General features: G+C 40.6%; 1 protein-coding gene across 1 annotated transcript; it reads left to right on the top strand.

Moving 5' to 3' along the window:
- Nucleotides 1-43: 43 nt before the first annotated feature.
- Nucleotides 44-20,043, top strand: tmprss6 (transmembrane serine protease 6). The gene is made up of 18 exons (XM_004574701.3): nt 44-313; nt 772-904; nt 2,880-3,022; nt 3,787-3,854; nt 5,898-6,085; nt 6,191-6,232; nt 7,064-7,268; nt 7,523-7,659; nt 8,134-8,246; nt 8,425-8,534; nt 9,037-9,179; nt 9,296-9,394; nt 12,175-12,288; nt 12,920-13,036; nt 13,242-13,410; nt 13,987-14,264; nt 17,017-17,153; nt 19,599-20,043. Exons 1-18 carry the CDS (start codon nt 224-226, stop codon nt 19,761-19,763), a joined length of 2,451 nt encoding a protein of 816 aa, XP_004574758.2. The 5' UTR covers nt 44-223; the 3' UTR covers nt 19,764-20,043.
- Nucleotides 20,044-20,320: the final 277 nt, after the last annotated feature.

Raw genomic sequence — 20,320 nt, 5'->3', positions numbered from 1 at the left:
TAACTCTGAGTGACATGCTTAAGCCAAATGAGGTTTGGGAAATATTGACTGTCTTTTTTTTTACCTTTGGACTTACAAACAGAAATTGGACTGCTCTTTGTCTGTCAGAGCAACATGTGCAGCTTTGTGATTACCAAAGATGGCTGGTAAAAGACTTTTGGTTGGAAATTCAGAACTCAGCGACCCCTCATGGATGTCAAGATGATTTCTCAAGGACTAAGAAATGTGGTGTGATGCAATGGCACTTGGCCACGGGTCAAAGAAGTCCGTATCCTGTGACCAGGGGATCACACATGCTTCTCTAAGCAATGGGGTCAGTAATACTGAAACATTAAAACTGCAGCAATGCACTCTGATCTATGTCCTTTGTAGGGATTTTTGCATATCTAACATTTTTTAGAGTAAATGCATGTTTTAGAGAATGCACAAGACCTTTCAAAATGGAGGCTCCTTCTGTGCTTTTAATGCCATGACTGATGCAGGTTCAGGCACTTCTACATACATGTTTCCATAAACTGTGTCAGTATGCTTTGTAACAATCAGTTGTGTTTGATTGGGATTTGCAGATATCTAATAAATACAATAAATAAATATAATAACATTTTAAACAAATCGATACCTACTTCCCAAACATAACTTACTCAAAAACCAGGTTAGATGTTAACTAAATGATTCACTACATTTTCATTTTTCTCTAAAACAAAGGATGACACAGCGTTGGGTCTGTCTCTGTCAGATTTTTTGTAGATCATGTTAAGCTTTTGTTTTCAGGTGGGAGCTGCTACACAAGCTGTGGCTCCGCCCACTAGGAAGTCTCGGTCCTGCAAGTGTGTCCTTGCCTTCCTCATCATCCTCATTGTCATCATTATAGTTGCAGCAGCAATTTTGGCTTGGTATTTCCTGGGTGAGCAAAACATTGTCTCTCATTTTGTTAATATTTTAATCTCAAGTTGTGCTCCTGACAATGACAATGCTGTGTGAGTGGCCACGTGTATACAGCATCTACAAAATGTGGTTTGCATGTTTACCTATGATCTTTTGCAACATGCTCAGTTTCAAATAATTGTCAAGTCATGAGGATTATTTGAGGATAGTAGTCATCATGTGCATGAGAAGCTGGCTCCGTAATTGTACTGCTTATCGGGATATAATTTAAAGACCCAAACCAGAACACCATACGTTTGGATCCCTGTAGAATTGCTGTTTTGGCAAAGGATTTGTACTTCAGGATATGATGGAACTGGAGAAACATTTAAATGCTTTGCAGCCAGATCAAATTTGCAACACGCCAACAGGATTCACATCCTGAACCAAGGCCAACTCTTCCAATTGCCGAACATTAAATACCAAATAATATTTTACTGACGTACGCTATTGACAATGCAGCCGTTATGGAGTACTATCTAAATGTAATATTTTAGTTCTCCCTCGGCTGACTAAAACATGTTGGTCCTACAATGACTACAGAAGCCAGGGTCATGCATTTTTATTGGGAGGAGTAGGGAAACAGAATTCAGTTGACCACAAGCTGTAATTCAGTGACATCTAGTCATGAAATTTTACAAACTAACTTAGAGTTAGGCGGCACAGTGCTTAGCACGGTTGCCACACAGCAAGAAGGTCCTGAGTTCAATTCCACCATCAGGCCTGTGTTGAGTTTGCATGTTCTCCCCATGTTTGTGTGGGTTCCCTCTGGGTTAATAGACTGATCTAAATTGCCCATAGGTGTGAATGTGGGTGCGGATGGCTGTCTGTCTCTGTGTGTTAGCCCTGCAATAAAGGGGGACCTGTCCAGGGTGTACCCCACCTCTCGCCCAATGAGAGCTGGGATATGATAGCCCCGTGACCCTGAAAAGGATAAGCAGAAGCGAATGAATGGATGGATGGAACTTAGAGTTAGTGTGTAAAATAATAAGAGTTGATATTGTCCTCTGTGTTGTAGTTTAGTGGTCAAGCAGGTACCAGCTGTGATTCTAAAATGTAAATGTAAGGCTTGAATTAGGTTGACAAGGATGTGGTAAACAAGCAGAAACTCACAGACAGCTAGGGAAAGCAAATCAGAGTCAGTCTGAGATGCTATATTTATAATGGTACCGCACACGTATACTGAAACAGAGTGAGCAAATATTTTCCAGTTTCCTTTTTTCTTGCCTTTCATGTGTTACGAGTTCAAAATTGGGGATGGAAACAAGAGAAAAAACCACAATAACAACACTGGTCCGGTCGGGTTGAGTCAAACGATGATTTTAATGAACACACGCGTGGGAGATGGACACTGATGCAGACAGCCTCAAAATCTCAAAATGGTGGAGCATTGCTCAAACTTTTATAGCCCCTGGTGCCTCCACCTTATCATAAAAAGCCTACACATTTACATGCTTTCTCTCACACAGCGCCTAAGCTACGACCTTGGCTCCCTGCTTATCTGCTCCTGCTGCGATGGGGCAGAAAACTCCAGCATATTCTGTTCTCTTCTAATCAGACAAATAAGACAATAACTCTCTGTGAACAGTATTTCTTATAACTCAGCAATATAATGCATCATAAAACAATGTCATTCATTCACAACAAGTCAGCAGTTTAACGTCATGCAAATCAGTTTAACTAATGCAATAGTTATCAGCTTCTTCTAATTCAGGAGAATAATGCAAACTAATCTACATAATAATTCACAATCTTTAATTCGGGGTATAACATGGCATAAAATAACACTACAATCCAACACATGCCTATTCTTAGCACAGATGGGCTGTCCCATGGATCATTATCATACGACAGATGAAGAACATTGGATCACTGTTATGATACTATTATTATGTAGCATCACAGTTACTCTTTGATGTCTTTAATTTCTGTGTTGGTCCACATTTCCGTAACAGAATACAAGGTTTGGGTGTTAGAGGCTCGTGTCCAGCAGCAGTACACTGCCTACTTATCCATCCTCAACAGGAACTTCTCTACTGATCTGTCCTCTCACAACAGTCCTGTTTTCAAGAAGGAAGCCAAGGGCGTCGAGAGTATGGTGAGCAGGGACCACGAATTCCTCTGATGCAGATGTCCTAAAAATTTAGGTCACTTAGGTGATCCTGTCAGTTTCAAAGGCTTTCTGTTTTTCCACTAATTTTCACAATGTAATCTTAACAAGTAAACAATAACAAAAAAGGGGGCTGAAACAAATAATGCTTAGCAAGTTTGTTTAGGTGCTGTAGATTATAATAATTCTGAGATATTACCACAAACAGTTGTTATCATTAACGTACATTACACTAGTAAGTCATAGACCAGAACAGAAGTCCAGAAGTTTTGTTTTTTTTCATGTGCTCTTATGTGCAAAGGTGTTTTTTTTCTGTTCTCAAACTGATCTCCCTGTTGGAGCTCAGTCTGAGGGGAGTTATTTTTTTTCTCCTTATCTTTCCTCATGTGGTGCATTTTCCATTGTTATACCTCTCTGACCTGTCTTCCCCATGTGATGTTTTGTGTCATGTATGTATGGTCGGAGGGTAAGATGGCGCCGGCATTACGTGCAATAGGTCGGCAGCCTTATGAAATTTCCCCTTGTGGGACTAATAAAGGTACATCAAATCAAAAGAAGAGCAGACTGTAGTCAGATTGACTACGCTATAAAGAACCACATAGCACAGCAAAAATAATACATTAAATTAGCATTCAGGAGGCTATGTTTGGCAGTATAAAGTACATATAGTGCATGTGTACTGACAGGAACACTACCATCCTGCACCTGAATGATTTCATGTGAACAGCTGATAGTGTTTTGCTTTCTTTCAGGTAGAGAATATTATGAAAGGTTCGATTCTTTCTCGATACTTCAACTGCACCACTGTGTTTGCCTTTGGGTATGTACATTACATTTTTTCTTCACATAGTCATAAGTCAGAGTCATAACAACAGGAATGGGGCAGTACTGTAGTTTAGTGGTAGACTAAGTGCCAGCTGTGATTCTAAAATACAAATTGAGCCTTGAACTAGGTTGATAAGTAGTGAATATTGTGCCATCATGACTCCAAGTTCAGTTCAAGTTTTTGTCAACAGGAGGATATTTTCTACTGATAAGCTTTGAGTAAAATTTAAAATCTACACTGTTCTGCACATTTTTTCTTAAAACTAACCTCTGAAAAATATCTTTGTGGCTTTAACATACGGTAAGCTTTTACTCTGTTTTCAATAAGGGAGCAGCCACCAGTTGTTTCTTTATAGTGGTTAGTGTTTTATGCTAACTGCTACAATACTGATGTGTTTCAACAAGTTCAGAATCTACCGCTTTCTGAACTGACAAAAACTGAAGATGATCAACTTTATCTTACCAACAGTTTTAGGTATATTATGGTAAATGGTCTGTATTTGTATAGCGCTTTTACTAGTCCTAGGGACCCCAAAGCGCTTTACACACCCAGTCATCCACCCATTCACACACTGGTGGAGGCAAGCTACAGTTGTAGCCACAGCTCCCCTGGGGCAGACTGACAGAAGCGAGGCTGCCATATCGCGCCATCGGCCCTTCTGGCCAACACCAGTAGGCGGTAAGTGAAGTGTCTTGCCCAAGGACACAACGACCGAGACTGTCCGAGCCGGGGCTCGAACCGGCAACCTTCCGGTTACAAGGCGAACTCCCAACTCTTGAGCCACGATCGATTATAATCAACCCAAGATCATGAGGTAAAAGTACCAACTGTATTGCAGGTCATGCGTGTTTCTATAGACTGTATACAAAAAGCTCGACATGGCAACCTTAAAATGATAAACTATAGACTGATTGTAGAGTTCAAAATTCACCTTGTTCAGATGTTGCTGTTTTATTTTTCATTTCTTTTTTCTTTTTATTTATACTGTAAATTTGCGGATTTTAGCTGGGAAGTTGCTTTTGGGCCCAAACAAGTGAAACACTGTGACTATTTAAGAAACTGTCCTTTTTGGTATTTCACCAAATACCTGCAAAAACAAGCATACTTATGACAACATGAAGCCATAGGCACCAAATACTTTGAATCAGTAAAGACAGTAAAACACTAGAAGTCAAAAGTTTGGACACACCTTCTCATTTAATGGTTTTTCTTTATTTTTACTACTTTCTACCTTTGTAGATACATTCTGAAGACATCATATATGAAGCAAGATATATGGAATCATGTAGAAAAAAAGTTGGTAAATATATCTAAATAGGTTTTATATTTTAGATTCCTGAAAGTAGCTACTCTTTGCTTTGTTGATAGCGCTGCAAACCCTTGGCTCTCTCTCAATGCACTTCATGATGTAGTCACCTGCAATCATTTTCATGTCACAGGTGTGCCTTGTCAGTGTTCAATTGTGGAATTTCTTGCCTTCTTCGTCTGACACTGTTGGGGATTTATTCAAAATTGAAGGCACACTGAGCCAGCATGGCGACCACAGCAGCCTGCAGCGACATTACATCCCATCCAGTTTACCTTTATTTTGACCATAATTTCGTTTTCAACAGGACAGTGACCCCAAACACACCTCCAGGCTGTGTAAGGGCTATTTGACCAAGAAGCAGAGTGATGAAGTGCTGCACCAGATGGCCTGTTCTCCTCAGTCACATAAACTAAACCCAAACGCAATGGTGTGGGGATAAGACTGTATAAGACTATTGGAAAACTATTTCAGGTGACGACCTCATGAAGTTCATCGAGAGAATGCCAAGAGTGTACAAAGCAATCTAAAATATAAAAAGCGGTTTGAGTTATTTCACACGTTTTTGTTTCCTACATAATTTCATATGCTCATTCATAATTTTGATGCTTTCAGTGAGAATGTACAATGTGAATAGACATGAAAATAAAGAAAAACCATGAAATGAGAAGGTGTGTCCAAACTTTTGACTGGTCTTTCATCGAGTCTTGGTTGTCTTTTTGTCTCTGCAGGGAAGGAAGTGTTGTGGCTCACTTCTGGATACTGCTGAATATACCCAGCAGCCATGCTGAGGGAGTCACGCTGGAGAAGGTCAGAAGGAGCCTGGTGGAGGGGCTGAAGGGGTACAGCAGGTCAAAGGTGGAAGAGACAGCCAGCTTTGATGGATACCTTTTCCATCTCCCTACACTATCTGTCAGTGGTGAGAGGAAGAACATGGGCAGAAAAACAGTTAAAGGAAGATTTAAATCTAAATTTAATGTACATTTAATTTAATTTCTGTTTCTTTTTGTTCTGCTCCCTACAGAAACTGACCCCAAAGTTGTAAAACTTTTGAAAGCCTCATTTGGTATCAGATTTTATTTCAGTTTGTTTATAATTTTTTGTTTTGTATTAATTAATTCATGTACCGGAACTTTAATTACAAGTAGCACAGTCCACTGTACATTAGACAAGAAATAAAGTAACTCATGGGAACAAAGGTAAACAGGATTTTATGTTGAGCATGCTTCTCAGTATAATTTAATTTATTATACTGTATACATAATTCACTGAACAAATGTGATTTTGGGGTGAAAGGCAAAAGTTTTAAAGCCTTATTTTGACATTTGAACTCCACCTCTATTAGGTCGCATCATTATTTAATTGGCAACATTTAATACCCATTTTTTGACTTGCTTAGATGGGCACTCATTGGTCATGGTTAGAGTTTAACTACATCATAGTACAGGTAGTTTATATGTTTAGTTTTGAAATGACTTTAAAATGTTTTGAAAGGGGCATAATAATAACACGATAAAAACAATGGAACTTGGATACTAACTAACAACTGAATTATTTAAATTTGCTAACAACATATTTGACCTACAGCTTTATTAGCACAGACGCCAAAAACTCTATAAACTGATTTTCTCTTGTGTTATACTTTTACATGGCACATTGTTCTAGTTTAGTCTGATCTTTTAATTGTTTCTTTTTAGACAATTCCTTTTAACGTAATAGCTCCATATCTAAAGTCAAAGTAAAACTTTATATTTAGTGTAATGTCATCAATCCCTATCAGCTTAAGTTAAACCATAGAAGCAAAAGCCATTGAAGTTTAACATTTACAAATCCCATCATCTGTGCACAAAAGTACAGACTCAGTTCTGACTTTAATTCTTGCCTTTTTTGCCCCAAGACTGCTACCGCTATCAGAAGGTGGTGTCCAGCAGCCCCATTCTGCTCCTTGGCCCTAACACGCAGCGTTCCTCCTGTCTGTGGCACCTCCAGACCACCCCAAGCTCCCAGCTTGAGCTCCATATGGAGTGGCTGCTTCCAGAGTGCAGTGACAGACTGCTGGTGTACAACTCGCTCACCCCTGCTGATAATCATCTCATCACATCGTGAGTCTCTCCTAACAATATAAGTATATTTAGACTGATACACAGCACTGTGAGGCATTAATGTAAAGTGACAGGAATATTTAAAAACCACAAAAATGAAATCAATATTTGGCCTGACCTTTAAAATAGGATGATCTACACATATCTAGGCCTCTATAGTTCCTGTTATAGATGTCCAAAATAGAAACTCATACTAACACGTTATTATCACTATCATTTATGGGCTCTGTGCAACTTTCCTTCCTTCCTACCAGTGTGTATGGCTGCAGCAGACATGAGCGCGTGGTCCGTGTCCTGTCATCAGGAGAGTGGATGACAGTGGTTTGGAAACAGGGTCTATACAATTACAAGGAATCCTTTTCTTTGTCTGTGCAGGCTTGGGAACACCAGGGTAAGCCTACCTGAATGTTTTGCACTTCTCTCTGGTAAAAAATGTATCATACAATAATTTGACTAAAAGTCAGCATCCTAACATGCAATGTCAACCTTTGGTGGCACATCAAAAAGTTACATCATCTGGAAAACGTTTTGGTATTCTGTCCAGTAGATATTTAGATATATCACACTGTAAATGAAATTATTGACCGGTTAGTTGTGCAAGAGCTACAGGAATGACCAGAGTGAGTGGGATTTAGTCTCTGGGCAGCAGATATCAATATCCTCATGTATTTTTATGGCAATCTATCTTGGTCTCACAAAACCAAGAATCAATCAAGTTGTGTTCTGAAAGACATGGTAGAAATCAATCTTGTGTGGATCCTGCTATATTCATGAGTCCCCCTCTTCTTTTCTGTATATATTCACATTAAATGATTATATTGTGGACTGAACAATCTTTCTTGCTTTGTGTCTTCATCATTCTTAGACTGTAATTCCACTATACAGTTGGAGGCAGTATCAGGGGTCCAAGGGACACTAAAGACACCCTTCTTTCCCAGCTACTACCCTCCTGACACCAACTGTACCTGGAACTTTACTGTAAGCCTCTCCTTCAGCCGTGCATCTTTTATTGATCCACACATTGATTGATTATTTTATTTATCATCAAATGATCCACGTCAAACTTTGAATCACTAAAGGTAACTCGTATTATAATAAAGAACCTGTCAAGTAAATGACTTGATTGATACATTTACTGTCCTGTGTGTGATTTCAGATGCCCAGTGCAGGGATGGGCTTGTGTTTGACATTTGAGGGCTATGAGCTAAGCAGAGCCAGCTACAACCAGGCCTGTACCCAGGGACAGTGGGTCATCCAGAATCGCAGGTAAGCTGTGCCACAAAGACCTTTTTCAGCCCAGTAAAGCAACGTTAGTGCCTATTCTGGAACTTATTAGACATGTTTACACACACAAAAAGAACATTTGAGATAGCCCAACACAACACAAATCCTCATCATAACTGATATAGCGGGTCGTGCTTTCAAATAGTTCCCTTTTTAGCAAATAGTCATGTGTAAAGGATTTTGTCTTTCTGTGTAATGCACAGGTGCTGAGTTCTGCTTCTTCTTAGCCTCAGTAAAAAGTATTTAGACCCTGAGAGGATTTTGTTCCCTACTGAACAACAGGGGGCAGTGTTGTACCACACAAGCCAACCAAATCCCCTTATGTTCGAGAGCATTTTAATTCCAGTATAGGCAATAAACTCACAAATCCCTTACTTTCTTTATTTAATCAGGAAGAAACCGATCAATAGTTTCTTGTACAAGTGGAGAGGTGATGCCTTCAGGGACACGTCCCTTCACTTTCACCCTCCCTCTCCTTTCTCAGGCTGTGCGGCACCAGGGCTCTGCAGCCCTACAGCGAACGTCTCTTCCTGCTCTCTACGACAGCCACTATCTTCATGACATCTGAGGTGTCACTCACAGGGCCGGGCCTTCAGCTGCAATACAGCGTCTTCAACCTGTCAGATCGTGAGTTGTGGATGCTGGAACTGACAGCCATGAAATGTTGATGAAAATATTGGGATGTCATTTTGTGACCTTTTCTCAGCATAATTTCGAGCTCTGTGTGTATTTGTGTTTTATAGCTTGCCCAGGACAGTTCCTGTGCACTGTGAATGGTCTCTGCGTGCCCATCTGTGATGGAATCAAGGACTGTCCCAATGGCCTCGATGAGAGAAACTGTGGTATATACAGAACTCCAAACATAAATAACTCTCCCTTCACATTGAGAGGGTAGAGTAAGTGCTCAAATACTGAATGTGACACATAAATGTGCCCATTCTAAGTAAAATAATGTTGAATTTATTGTCTATCAGCCACCACCCTCTTGGTGAGGCCACTTGTGACACTGGAGAGCCAAAACTGCCAGATTTATATGACATGGATGAGAGTAGAACTGTTCCAGAAAAACATCAGATATGTGAGGCTTATCAGAGTGCTGCTAATGAAAGCTGCCTGGCTTTAAATCCAGGGGTGATGTTGATCTGATCTGATGGGCCTACTCTTTAAAAACCCCATGAAAGCACTTGGAAGGCAGAAAGAATCTCTAATTTTAAAACCTGTGAGTGTTGGCAGCCTGTCAAGCTACAATGCTCTCAGTGGTTTGACTAAGGTCAAGTGTTCACTATTGATTCAGTGCTGTGAAAAAATGTTCATCCCCGTCCTGATTTTTTTGTTTTTGCACATTTTTTAAGACCTAAATATTTCAGATAGCATCTTTAGCATAGCATCTTTATTTATAACGCACTTTACATCCAACAATGTTGACCAAAGTGCTACAAATATAAAACAGAGAGGAAACAGTTTAAATTACATATAAAATATCTTAAAATTAAAAATAATATAATTAATAAGAAAATATATTAAGAGACATCAACAAGTCCTGCTGTGCTAAAAGCCAAGGAAAATAAATATGTTTTAAGACGTGATTTAAAAACAGATAAGGAAGGTGCCTGTCTAACATGTAAAGGCAACTCATTCCACAATTTTGGTGCTGCCACAGCAAACGCCCGATCCCCTCTGAGCTTACGATTAGTCCTGGGCACACTCAGGAGGAGCTGGTCTGCCGACCTGAGGGACCGGGAAGGTATGTATGGATGAAGAAGCTCAGAGAGGTACACAGGGGCAGCATTGGACCAACATTTAAAAACAAATAAAAGCAGCTTAAAATGGATCCTAAAATGCACGGGCAGCCAATGAAACTGGGGTGATATGCTCGTATCTACGAGTGCCAGTTTAAAGCCGTGCAGCAGTATTCTGGACTAGCTGCAGTCGAAAAACAGAAGATCGACTCACCCCAAAATAAAGAGAATTACAGTAATCCAGCTGAACGGTTACAAAAGCGTGGATTACTGTTTCAAATTGCTGTCTCGTAAGAAAGTGCTTAATTTTGGCCAGTTGCCTCAGATGAAAGAAACTAGACCTTACAACCAACCCGATCTGGCTTTCAAGCTTAAGCTCAGGATCCATTTTAAAACCCAGATTAACAAACTCTGGTTTACCTGCCTGCGACAGACTGGCAACCTGTCCAGGGTGTACCCCGCCTTTCGCCCTATGACAGCTGGGATAGGCTCCAGCGCCCCCCGCGACCCTGAAAAGGATAAGCAGAAGCGAATGGATGGATGGATGGATGGATGGTTTACAGAATGATTTCAGGGATTGCAGATCAACACACGGAACAGCAGTGGAAGCAGGTCTAAACACCATTACTTCAGTTTTAGAATCGTTAAAACAAAGAAAGTTTAGCGCCAACCACGACTTGACGTTCTGCAGACATCATCAAGAGAATTTTAATATTAGACAAAGATAACCAGGGATAAGGGAAAAAGCTATCTAAACCTTCCTGGCCCTGTGTGATGAAGTAAGACATCTAAAAAAGGTGAGATAAAAAGTCAGTGACATCTATCTGTCTGGAAAGGGTTAGAACGCCATTTCTAAGGCTTTGGGACTCACAGTAAACTACAGTGAGAGTCATATCCACAAAAGGAGAAACCTTGGAACAGTGAACCTTTCGAGGAGTGGCTGGCCTACCAAATTTACTCCAAAAGTGCATTGAAGACTCATCCAGGAGGCCACAAGAGAACCTAGAACAACATCTAAAGAACTGCAGGACTCATTTGCCTTAGTTAAGGTCAGAGTTCAACAACAATGAGAAAGAAACTGGGCAAAAATGGCCTCCATGGGAGAGATCAAGGAGAAAAAAAGAACACAAAGACTCGTCTGACATTTGCCAAGGTTTACATCTGGTGTAAAACTAGCACTGCATTTCATGAAAACATCATCATACTAACAGTCAAACATGGCGGTTGGTGGTAGAGTGATGGTCTGGGCTGCTTTGCTCGATGACTTGCTGTAACTGAAGGAACCACAGATTCTGCACGAAGATCCTGAAGGTGAACCACTGAACCACTCAGGCTGAACGACCGCTTGGTTTATCGGAACACCAACCCTTTTTCACATAGGGTCAGGTAGGTTTGGATGGCTGTTTTCCATTAATAAATAAAATCATCATCATTTAAAAACTGCATTTTACTCAGGTTATCTAACATTTAACTATGACAAACATGCAAAAACATAATACCAAAAATATGGAAGCGACAAATACTTCTTCATGGCAAAGACTAATGCTAATACTATACTAATTTACAGAAAGTAAAATATGCTAGCCACAAATTCAGACATATTTACTGTATATTTCTGTTATACAAAAGCATCAAAAGCACTTTATTTAATAACTTTTTCAAATGTACTCTCTAATAAAACTCCTCTTTTGCTTTTCTCCTAATAAACATAATCCAGCATACATTAAATCAAGCTATTAATTATGTATTGCGACACACTCAAAATACATTTAATCTGTAAATAAGAAGCACAGTGGGCTAACTCATGTTACACGGCTGAGTTTTTCTACAATATTTTGTCAGTGAACGGTTCTGAATGTAGTGTTTACATGTGTGTCTCTCAGTATGTGTGGCACAATACAAATGTCCAGAGGACAGTCAGTGTGTGGACTACTACAAAGTGTGTGACCAACACCCAGACTGCCCTGAAGCTACCGATGAGATGAACTGCACTGAAGGTAACAGGCTGCAAGTGTCCTTCTTTTCACACATAAAATACTTCCACAGCCGTCGGCAAAAGGTAGTTGGAAAAATCACTACGATCCCCCTTTTTGGAATATATGTAGTCAGATGCCTCTAACACTACATTTCCTGTGTGCTGTATAACCAAAGCCTCCATTCACCTTTTAAAATGCTTAGCTTATAAAAAGTGTGCTTTAAGATGTAACCACCCAGACGTCATTTTATATCATTGATTCATTCAGTCGTTCAATTCAGTCTGAGGTGTCTGACTTTTTAATTAGAAGGTGACAGTTAGAAAGATGCATGAAGGTGAGGGATAGGAAGGTGTGGGTTGCATGCAGCAAAGCGCCCACGGCAGAATCAAACCCTGCCTGTCTGCTGCCACAGGGACAGCCAAAAACATATCAGGAATATCTGTTTTCAGTGAGGTAGTGGCCTGTTTTTATCTTGTCCTGCATCCTTTTGGAAGACCCACATGACTTTATCCTGAACATCTCAACAGTAACAGTGCATATTGGTTCCTTTTAGCTTCAAGCTGAACTGATGAGGGAAGCAGACACAGGCCATGATGTAAACTTTATTGTTTAATTGCATTAAATATAAATTTATACTTGTGTCCATGCCCAGGCGTGCAGTGTACAGATATGACCTATGTGTGTGCTGACGGAACGTGTCTGAAGAAACCAAATCCTGAGTGTGACTTTGTCACTGACTGCCCTGACGCCTCCGATGAGAAACATTGTGGTAAGAAGACTCGATCACCTAACACCTTCTAACATTCTAACTTTATTCTCATTATTTTAATTGTATCACATTAAAATTTCGAGACTTCTGTGTGCTTCTATGTCAGAGAATTTGTTTCAATAACTCGCGAGCATTTTATTTGAAAAGTATTAGCTCACACTGCGCACATCAGTGTGTTTAAACATACCTGCGTGTGTGTATCCAGAGTGCGGCCTGAGGCAGTTCTCCAGCCGCATCGTTGGGGGAACGGACGCCTCAGAGGGGGAGTGGCCATGGCAGGCCAGCCTGCAGGTGCGGGGTAACCACATCTGTGGTGGCACTTTAATCGCCAGTCAGTGGGTGGTGTCGGCTGCCCACTGTTTCTATGACGACCGGTAAGGGCAGGAAACAAAAAGGAAGGAAGTGGTGTGATGACTTAAATGTTAGAAAGTGATGTTAATAAGAAGACAACCAAAGACTCTCTGTTGTGTAAAGATTAAAATATTATCATCCTCTGCCGTGACTTTGATGGAGCATTTTAGTCGTGGTTTTATAAATCAAGTTTATTTCTGCTGCAGCTTCCTCCTTCTGTCCTTCGGTTGCATCTTTGCTGACCGGGGTTTAACTGTGACAGCCTGTCTGAGTCAGAGGCAGAGTATTTATGGATTTGTATACACTTGTGTTTTTCAACCCCACAATCTGGACCATCCCCAAAACTATAGCTGCAGCATCCTCTAGAGCATTACCTATTTTTCTCTGCTTAATTTTCTTGCATGGTGATTAAAAGCTTAAGCAGCCTTCAGAGTCTGTGGATGAGGAAGATAAAAAAGCTGAAAAAGTATAAACAGATATTTCTTGGCATGAGTTAATACTGCTAACTGTGTGGGTGTTTTCTTTTTAAATAGCTCAGGAAAAAAACGCTTTCTTATTGGCCCTACAACACATTTGACCTCTTTGTGTTCCTGCTGCAGTCTCTACTCCCCCTCAGTGTGGACAGTCTACCTTGGCAAACTTCTGATCAACCGCAGCAGCCCTACAGAGGAGGTGGCGCGGGTCCAACGCATCCATCTTCATCATTACTATGACGATGAGTCCCACGACTACGACCTGGCCCTGCTCAAGCTGGACCGGCCCGCCGCTGCGCTGCTGGCTGGGCATGCTCAACCCACCTGCTTGCCCCCACCAATGCACCAGCTGGAGCCAGGCCTGCTCTGCTGGGTCACTGGCTGGGGGGCACTCCGTGAGGGGGGTGAGCTTTGAAAGCAGGGAAGGGGAGGGCTTGAAGGATGTGCAAAGAAGCTAGAGTATGGAATAGCAAATTACAGATCTTTTAATAACCAGTAAACCTGCTATGGCAGTGATTTCCAAGTTTTTGGTTTGACCTCTCAAAATGCCTCCATATCTGCTACACTTTATCACCTCAATTTGCTTTATATTGTAAAGTAAAGACTCTACAATAGTATAGAAAAACCCCAACAATCAGACAAACCTCTATAAGCAAGCACCTCTGACAGGTCTTGGTGAGACTCCCCTGGTGAGCTGGGGCTTTTTATGTTCACTCATTGCCTGCACGGGCTTCTTTCAGAAACTCCAGTTTCCTCCCACAGTCCAGAAACATGAGTATTAGGTTAACTGGTGATTTTGAATTTGTTGTAGGTTAGATTTTAGAGTGTGTGGTTGTCTCTGTTTTGGCGTTATGATGGACTAGAGACCTGTCCTTGTGTATCGTGCCATCTGGACTACTTTTTCTCTGGGAATGACATTAAAATATTGAAATAAAACTGCAAAACACAGGTCCATTTCAGTAACTTGAACGAGCTGACAGAAGGTTTAACCGTCTGTGACCTAGCCATCTGCTGTTCAGAGCAGCTGTGCCAGTAATAAACCCAAACTTTAAACCTTTAAAAAATGAGTATTAGCCACAGAGACCAGTTTTTTTCCCATGTTTATTTCTGCTGTAAAGTTGGGCAGTTTGATATAGGAGACCGTGGCAACTGACTTGCTTTCAGAGCCAGCCTCAAGTGGCCATCCATATTTATTAGAGCAAAGTTTAATTGGTTTCCTCTATGATCAAACATCTTGGAGGTTTAAAATTCATCTTCTGACATTTTAAATGGATTGGGGACCTCTATCCTACCTGCCTCTCAAAACAGTCATTTTTCATTCTCCACGATCATAAATCACATTGAGCTACAGGCTGCTTTATGGACAGACACAACAACAGACCTTAAAAGACACTTAAATCCCACTGAGCAGTTTCATAAACACTACTGGTCCTAGAGTGATGTTACATTTACTGCTTTAAAAATGGAAGGTTTACTCTAAAAGAAGAGCACTCACTCACTTTTTAGTTTTTCTTTTAAGCAAGTTTGACTCCTGTTGCAGAATGATTACCGACTTATGTATTATTCAGTGTGATGCATCATTTTCACAACCAAACGACTGTGTGGTTTTTAAAAACATCCTTTTGTCAGTGCGTGCGAGATATGGGGAGTTTTTGTGCAGACGGTGATGTGGAGGCAAGTGGGTGTGCTATTTTGATATCTGAGCAAACACACATGGAAAAAAAAACCTAATTTAAATCAAAAAGGCAGGAGGAGATGGAGTGGTGTGGGTGGAAGTGGTTTCTGCTATCACGATGAACTTAATAAACTGAAGGCTGAAAGAGAGAAAAGGTGTGGGAGAACATATACTGGCATGCAACGCTTCATAAGAATCAATACAACTTTTGAGAAAAATCGAAGGTAAATTTGAATACATTAAAATGCATTTGCATGATCATAATCGGAATAAAGTGTTTTCTTGTTACCGTAAGGGAAGACCTTTGTTGTTCATTATTAGTAAGTGAAGACACGTCAACCAGGCTTTCCAGCAAACATGGGTGCATCTGGGTTCTACACTATGGGGAACAGCAGCTGCCCACACAAAGCATGCTAAGTGTGGTCTGCCCAGATGTACCCCACATTTCACACCAGTAGCAGGGATCACAGAGGGCTGCCTAACTGTGCCCCGTGGTACATTCCAGCCACCAGCTGTATGCAGCGTGGAACAGCGTTTCTGAGGTTCTGCATCAATCACCTTCTCTCAGCTTCTCAGTCTCCTGTTATTTCTCGCAGTGTACTAAAACATGTTCCGTGGTTTCATTACCCTGTATAGTGTTTCATTAATATAAGTAATATGCTGGCAGACATACCCATGTAGGCCCAAAGTCGGGTGGCTGTGCCTCATTAGATAGCATGGGTAATATAGCAGCTGGAAGGTTGGTGGATCAATTTCTCTGCATACTTCAGTCTACAGTGTGTCGGGGAATGTTAGACAAATACCTGTGCACACACAGGATCCACAGCACCTTTGCCCCTTTAGGACCCCTGTATGAGCTTTCTATGGGCAAGCACACAATGGGTTCCCTCACACCAGTCCATAAAGGGCACATTAGGAATGTTTATTGGACGCTGGAGGTTGCAGAGTGTTATTAGTGCTGTTGGGTGATATCTATTGCAAATGGTGCTGCACCAAAATCTTCTCTGTGATTGCTTTGCTCGCTAGCAGATTGCTGCAGTTTGCATGAAAGTATGCTGATTTGTCTGCAGACAAGTCAACAGTGAAAGTTGAAAAGTGCGATGGGAAGTGAAAACGGAGAATGTTTGGCTTCACGGTAAACGTTGTGTCTTACAGTTGAAACCAACATGTTTCAGAAGACACAGATTTGACTCTGAACGCTAGTTAGCATTTTCCAGGCGTACTATGAGTGATGACAACCAAAACAATCAAAAGAAGGTTGTCAGTGCAGAAATGTATACCTTTTTGCAACAACCTCCCAAAAGCACTCGCAGTCAGGGAAAACTTGTTTTTCCCTCATCGCTGGCCATTTCCAAACAATTGCTAATGGGTCTCTAAGCTGGTGTTACTGGGGCCTTAAGCAGTGCACAAAGACTCAACAGCATTATGACTGACAGGATATTCTTTTGCCCTCTGTCACTCTGTCCTCTTACTTTTCCCAGGCACAGCCAGTAATGTGCTTCAGAAAGTTGATGTGCGCCTGGTTAGTGAGGAATCCTGCATCCGTTCCTATGGACACCTGGTTACTCCCAGAATGCTTTGTGCCGGTTACCGCAATGGAAGGAAAGATGCCTGTCAGGTACAAAGAAATACAAGCTGCATGTGCTTTGAACTTTGGCAGCAAAAATGGATCAAATGACTAAAAATTAAAAAGCAAGTGGAACTCAGAATGTCCAACACAACACTTAGCACTTCATCCCCTCAGCTCTACACATTGTTTCCTTTACAGCCTGCACTTTTACTGTTTTGTCACAATCTCACCATTCCCGTCTAAAATATCTTTACCTACATTTGAAAAAAGAAGAGTGAACAAAACAAGTCAAAAGAGGACCAGGCTTTGGTTTGCTGGGTGGAGATACCGCACAAGTGTGTGTGTAGAACTGCCAAGAAACTGTAGGTAAAATCAAAGCAGAGATTTAAATTAAACTGATTTTGTATGGATTCTCTCTTTAATATAACTAATATTACAAAAAAATCTAAATTCAATAAGTTCCTGCAGTGTTTTAAAGTTGATATGATGCAATGAAAGTAAAATTCTATGTATCACTTAGAATCGTGTAGCAGAGGTGGGACCAAGTCATTGTTTTGCAAGTCTCAAGTCTCAAGTCTTTATCCTCAAGTCTCAAGTCAAGTCTCAAGTAATGTCAGGCAAGTCAGAGTCGAGTCTCAAGTCACTGGTGTAAAAGTCCGAGTCAAGTCACAAGTCTGAAACTTTGAATTTCAAGTCCTTTCGAGTCTTTAAAAAAAAAAACGAAAAAATAATGTTGCAGTTATGCTAAATGTAAATATTAGACCATGTAATTTTAAAATCTGTGTTTTTCTCAACACATACAAAATAGTGAACTTAGAAAATATACACAAATTGTGAAATTGCACCTCTATAAAATGCAGCTCAATTAAACCTAGCTCCAAGAATAATTTTCACCGACAGTTCTGAGATACGCTGCATGTTATTCTTGGATGCGGTTGTAGGACCAGCTTTAAAATCGCATGACAAAAATATCATACACATTAAAAAAAACTGTATCACCAACGTAGCCTGGAAAACATTTGCTAGTTAGATGAAGTCAGCTATCTCATTGTAGCATATTTATATGCATATTTAAAATCATACGGTTCTTGGAGTGAGTGCACACACTCATGAAGTTTAGTAACTTCAGGTCACTGCAACAAGCCCAGGTACAGTTTACCGACGGATGGGTGCAGGACCTTGAAATGCACCGTGTAGAACGAAAGACCATCGTACGTATCATAAGTTTACCAGTCTCACAAATCGTCTTCATAAATACACATTCGTTAACCGTTTATTAATAGGACCTTTGAGCTCAACGGTAACTAATTAGCAGTGGAAATAATTTCTGGTAGCATCACAGAAATGTAGCAGTGACAATAATATTGTATGCTGTAATCGTACTGGGCAATTAGTGATACAAAAAACCTGTTTTATCCTGTGAATAAAAGTATATGTTTTTGTCAATGTACCATAATAACAGAAGCGAAACGCAATATTGTGTCAGGACAATTCACTATTTATGCACAATAAACAAAGGAGCATAGCGCGACAATTTCTGTTCAGCGCCAGACTTGCTTGTAACCTATATCAACAATTATGTTAAGAAAAATGACGCATTAACTACAACAGCAGACTGACCTTTGTGTAAATGCTTGGAGCAGACTAACCTGTGAGCTGGAGTGTTCTGGGACGTTATATTTGATCTTTGAATGGCTGCAATCCAGTCGCCTCTTTGTTACTTCGGAAACATGGCTCGAACAATTTCTCTTCAACGACATAATCCGATAACAACCGATCTCTTTACCCGTCGGCTTCCCGTGGCTGTCATGCGACCGGCTATTGCAGTTAATAATACAACAGCTTCTTGACATTTTTGTGTTTCTTTTTATCGCTGTGTGACTGATTTTAATTGAAAGCCTGCGTGCGCTAGTACCGCTTGCCACGAGTTCCCAGAATCCTTTGCGGTTCTACCCGTGAATGACGTCACATTTTCAATCTCTATATAATATGCATGTTAAATTTTATATTTGGGGTAAAATATCAAGTCTTTTCAAGTAAACCGGTTCAAGTCCAATTCAAGTCCCAAGTCATTGGTGTAAAAGTCCAAGTCAAGTCACAAGTCTTAGAACATTTTTTCAAGTCAAGTCTAAAGTCATAAAATTAATGACTCGAGTCTGACTCGAGTCCAAGTCATGTGACTCGAGTCCACACCTCTGTCGTGTAGTCCTGCTCTCTGTCAAGATGTCCTCAAAGCCACAAAAAAGGAGAAACCGATTAAAATTTTAAATATTAAAAAAATCTATAACGTTATTTCCTCTTTTTAGCCCAGTTTTTTTAAAACACATCGATGTTATAAAATGAGTTTTAAAAGCCACATATCTAAGAACCCCTGATGATGATGATATAGTGAGTCACTGTAGTAATTATAAGTACTGTCAATTATTATGGTGCCTCTGTGCTGTGAAGACCCAGTCTTATTTGTGCCTCGTTAACGTTACCTTTGTCTGTTAGGGAGACTCGGGCGGTCCCTTGGTGTGTCAGGAGCCTTCAGGTCGCTGGTTCCTGGCCGGGGTGGTGAGCTGGGGTAGAGGCTGCGGGCGTCCAGACTACTATGGTGTCTACACTCGCATCACCAGGCTCACCAACTGGATAAAGCAGGTCATCAGCAGCTCCTGAGTTACTGATGTCATACTTGCACCAGAACACCAAACCGGAAGAGAGAGAAAAAATGCCTTAAGGTGTCCACAGATGACCTGAGACTGGTTCTTATCCAAACAATGCAACTGTGAAATGTTAAAGGCTTTTTTCCAAAGTAACAAAAGTAATGAAATACTGAAACGATACGCCTCTAATAACTGATAGTAAAAAAACGCTTTGAAATTGTACCCAGCAAAAATCATTTACAAGCTGAATCTTCCTCATTTGAAAGATAATAAACTTCACATATAGCCTCACATATTCTGTGTTTGCATCTCTGATTTAAAATGAATGTAAAATATGTGTAACAAGACAAGTCCACAGTCATGATACTCGCTGCGTGAGTCTATTTATACCTTTAGTACTTTTAGCCTCCAGCTGGGTACTTTGGAGGAGACTGAGACTCCTATACTTCTGCAGACTCCAACTTGTTTTTGCAGCGGAGAAGGCGCCCCCTGCTGGTTATTAGAAAGAATGTCGTTTTAAGGCTGCACCTTTTGGACCTGGAAGTTTTGGCTTTTGTTCATATATGGTCT

Source organism: Maylandia zebra, linkage group LG6 (genome assembly GCF_041146795.1).
Source record: "Maylandia zebra isolate NMK-2024a linkage group LG6, Mzebra_GT3a, whole genome shotgun sequence".
Classification (NCBI taxonomy): Eukaryota; Metazoa; Chordata; class Actinopteri; order Cichliformes; family Cichlidae; genus Maylandia; species Maylandia zebra.
The sequence above is the reverse complement of the archived record's forward strand: the minus strand, read 5'-3'. Positions and strand labels throughout refer to the sequence as shown.

What these genes read in the sequence shown, in the direction of transcription:
- tmprss6 (XM_004574701.3), top strand. Translation starts at nt 224, where the DNA reads ATGTGGTGTGATGCAATGGCACTTGGCCACGGGTCAAAGAAGTCCGTA. An exon ending in GCAGGCTTGGGAACACCAGG is followed by an intron (nt 7,660 to 8,133) that starts GTAAGCCTACCT and finishes CATCATTCTTAG; the next exon opens with ACTGTAATTCCACTATACAG. An exon ending in GAAGGAAAGATGCCTGTCAG is followed by an intron (nt 17,154 to 19,598) that starts GTACAAAGAAAT and finishes TTTGTCTGTTAG; the next exon opens with GGAGACTCGGGCGGTCCCTT.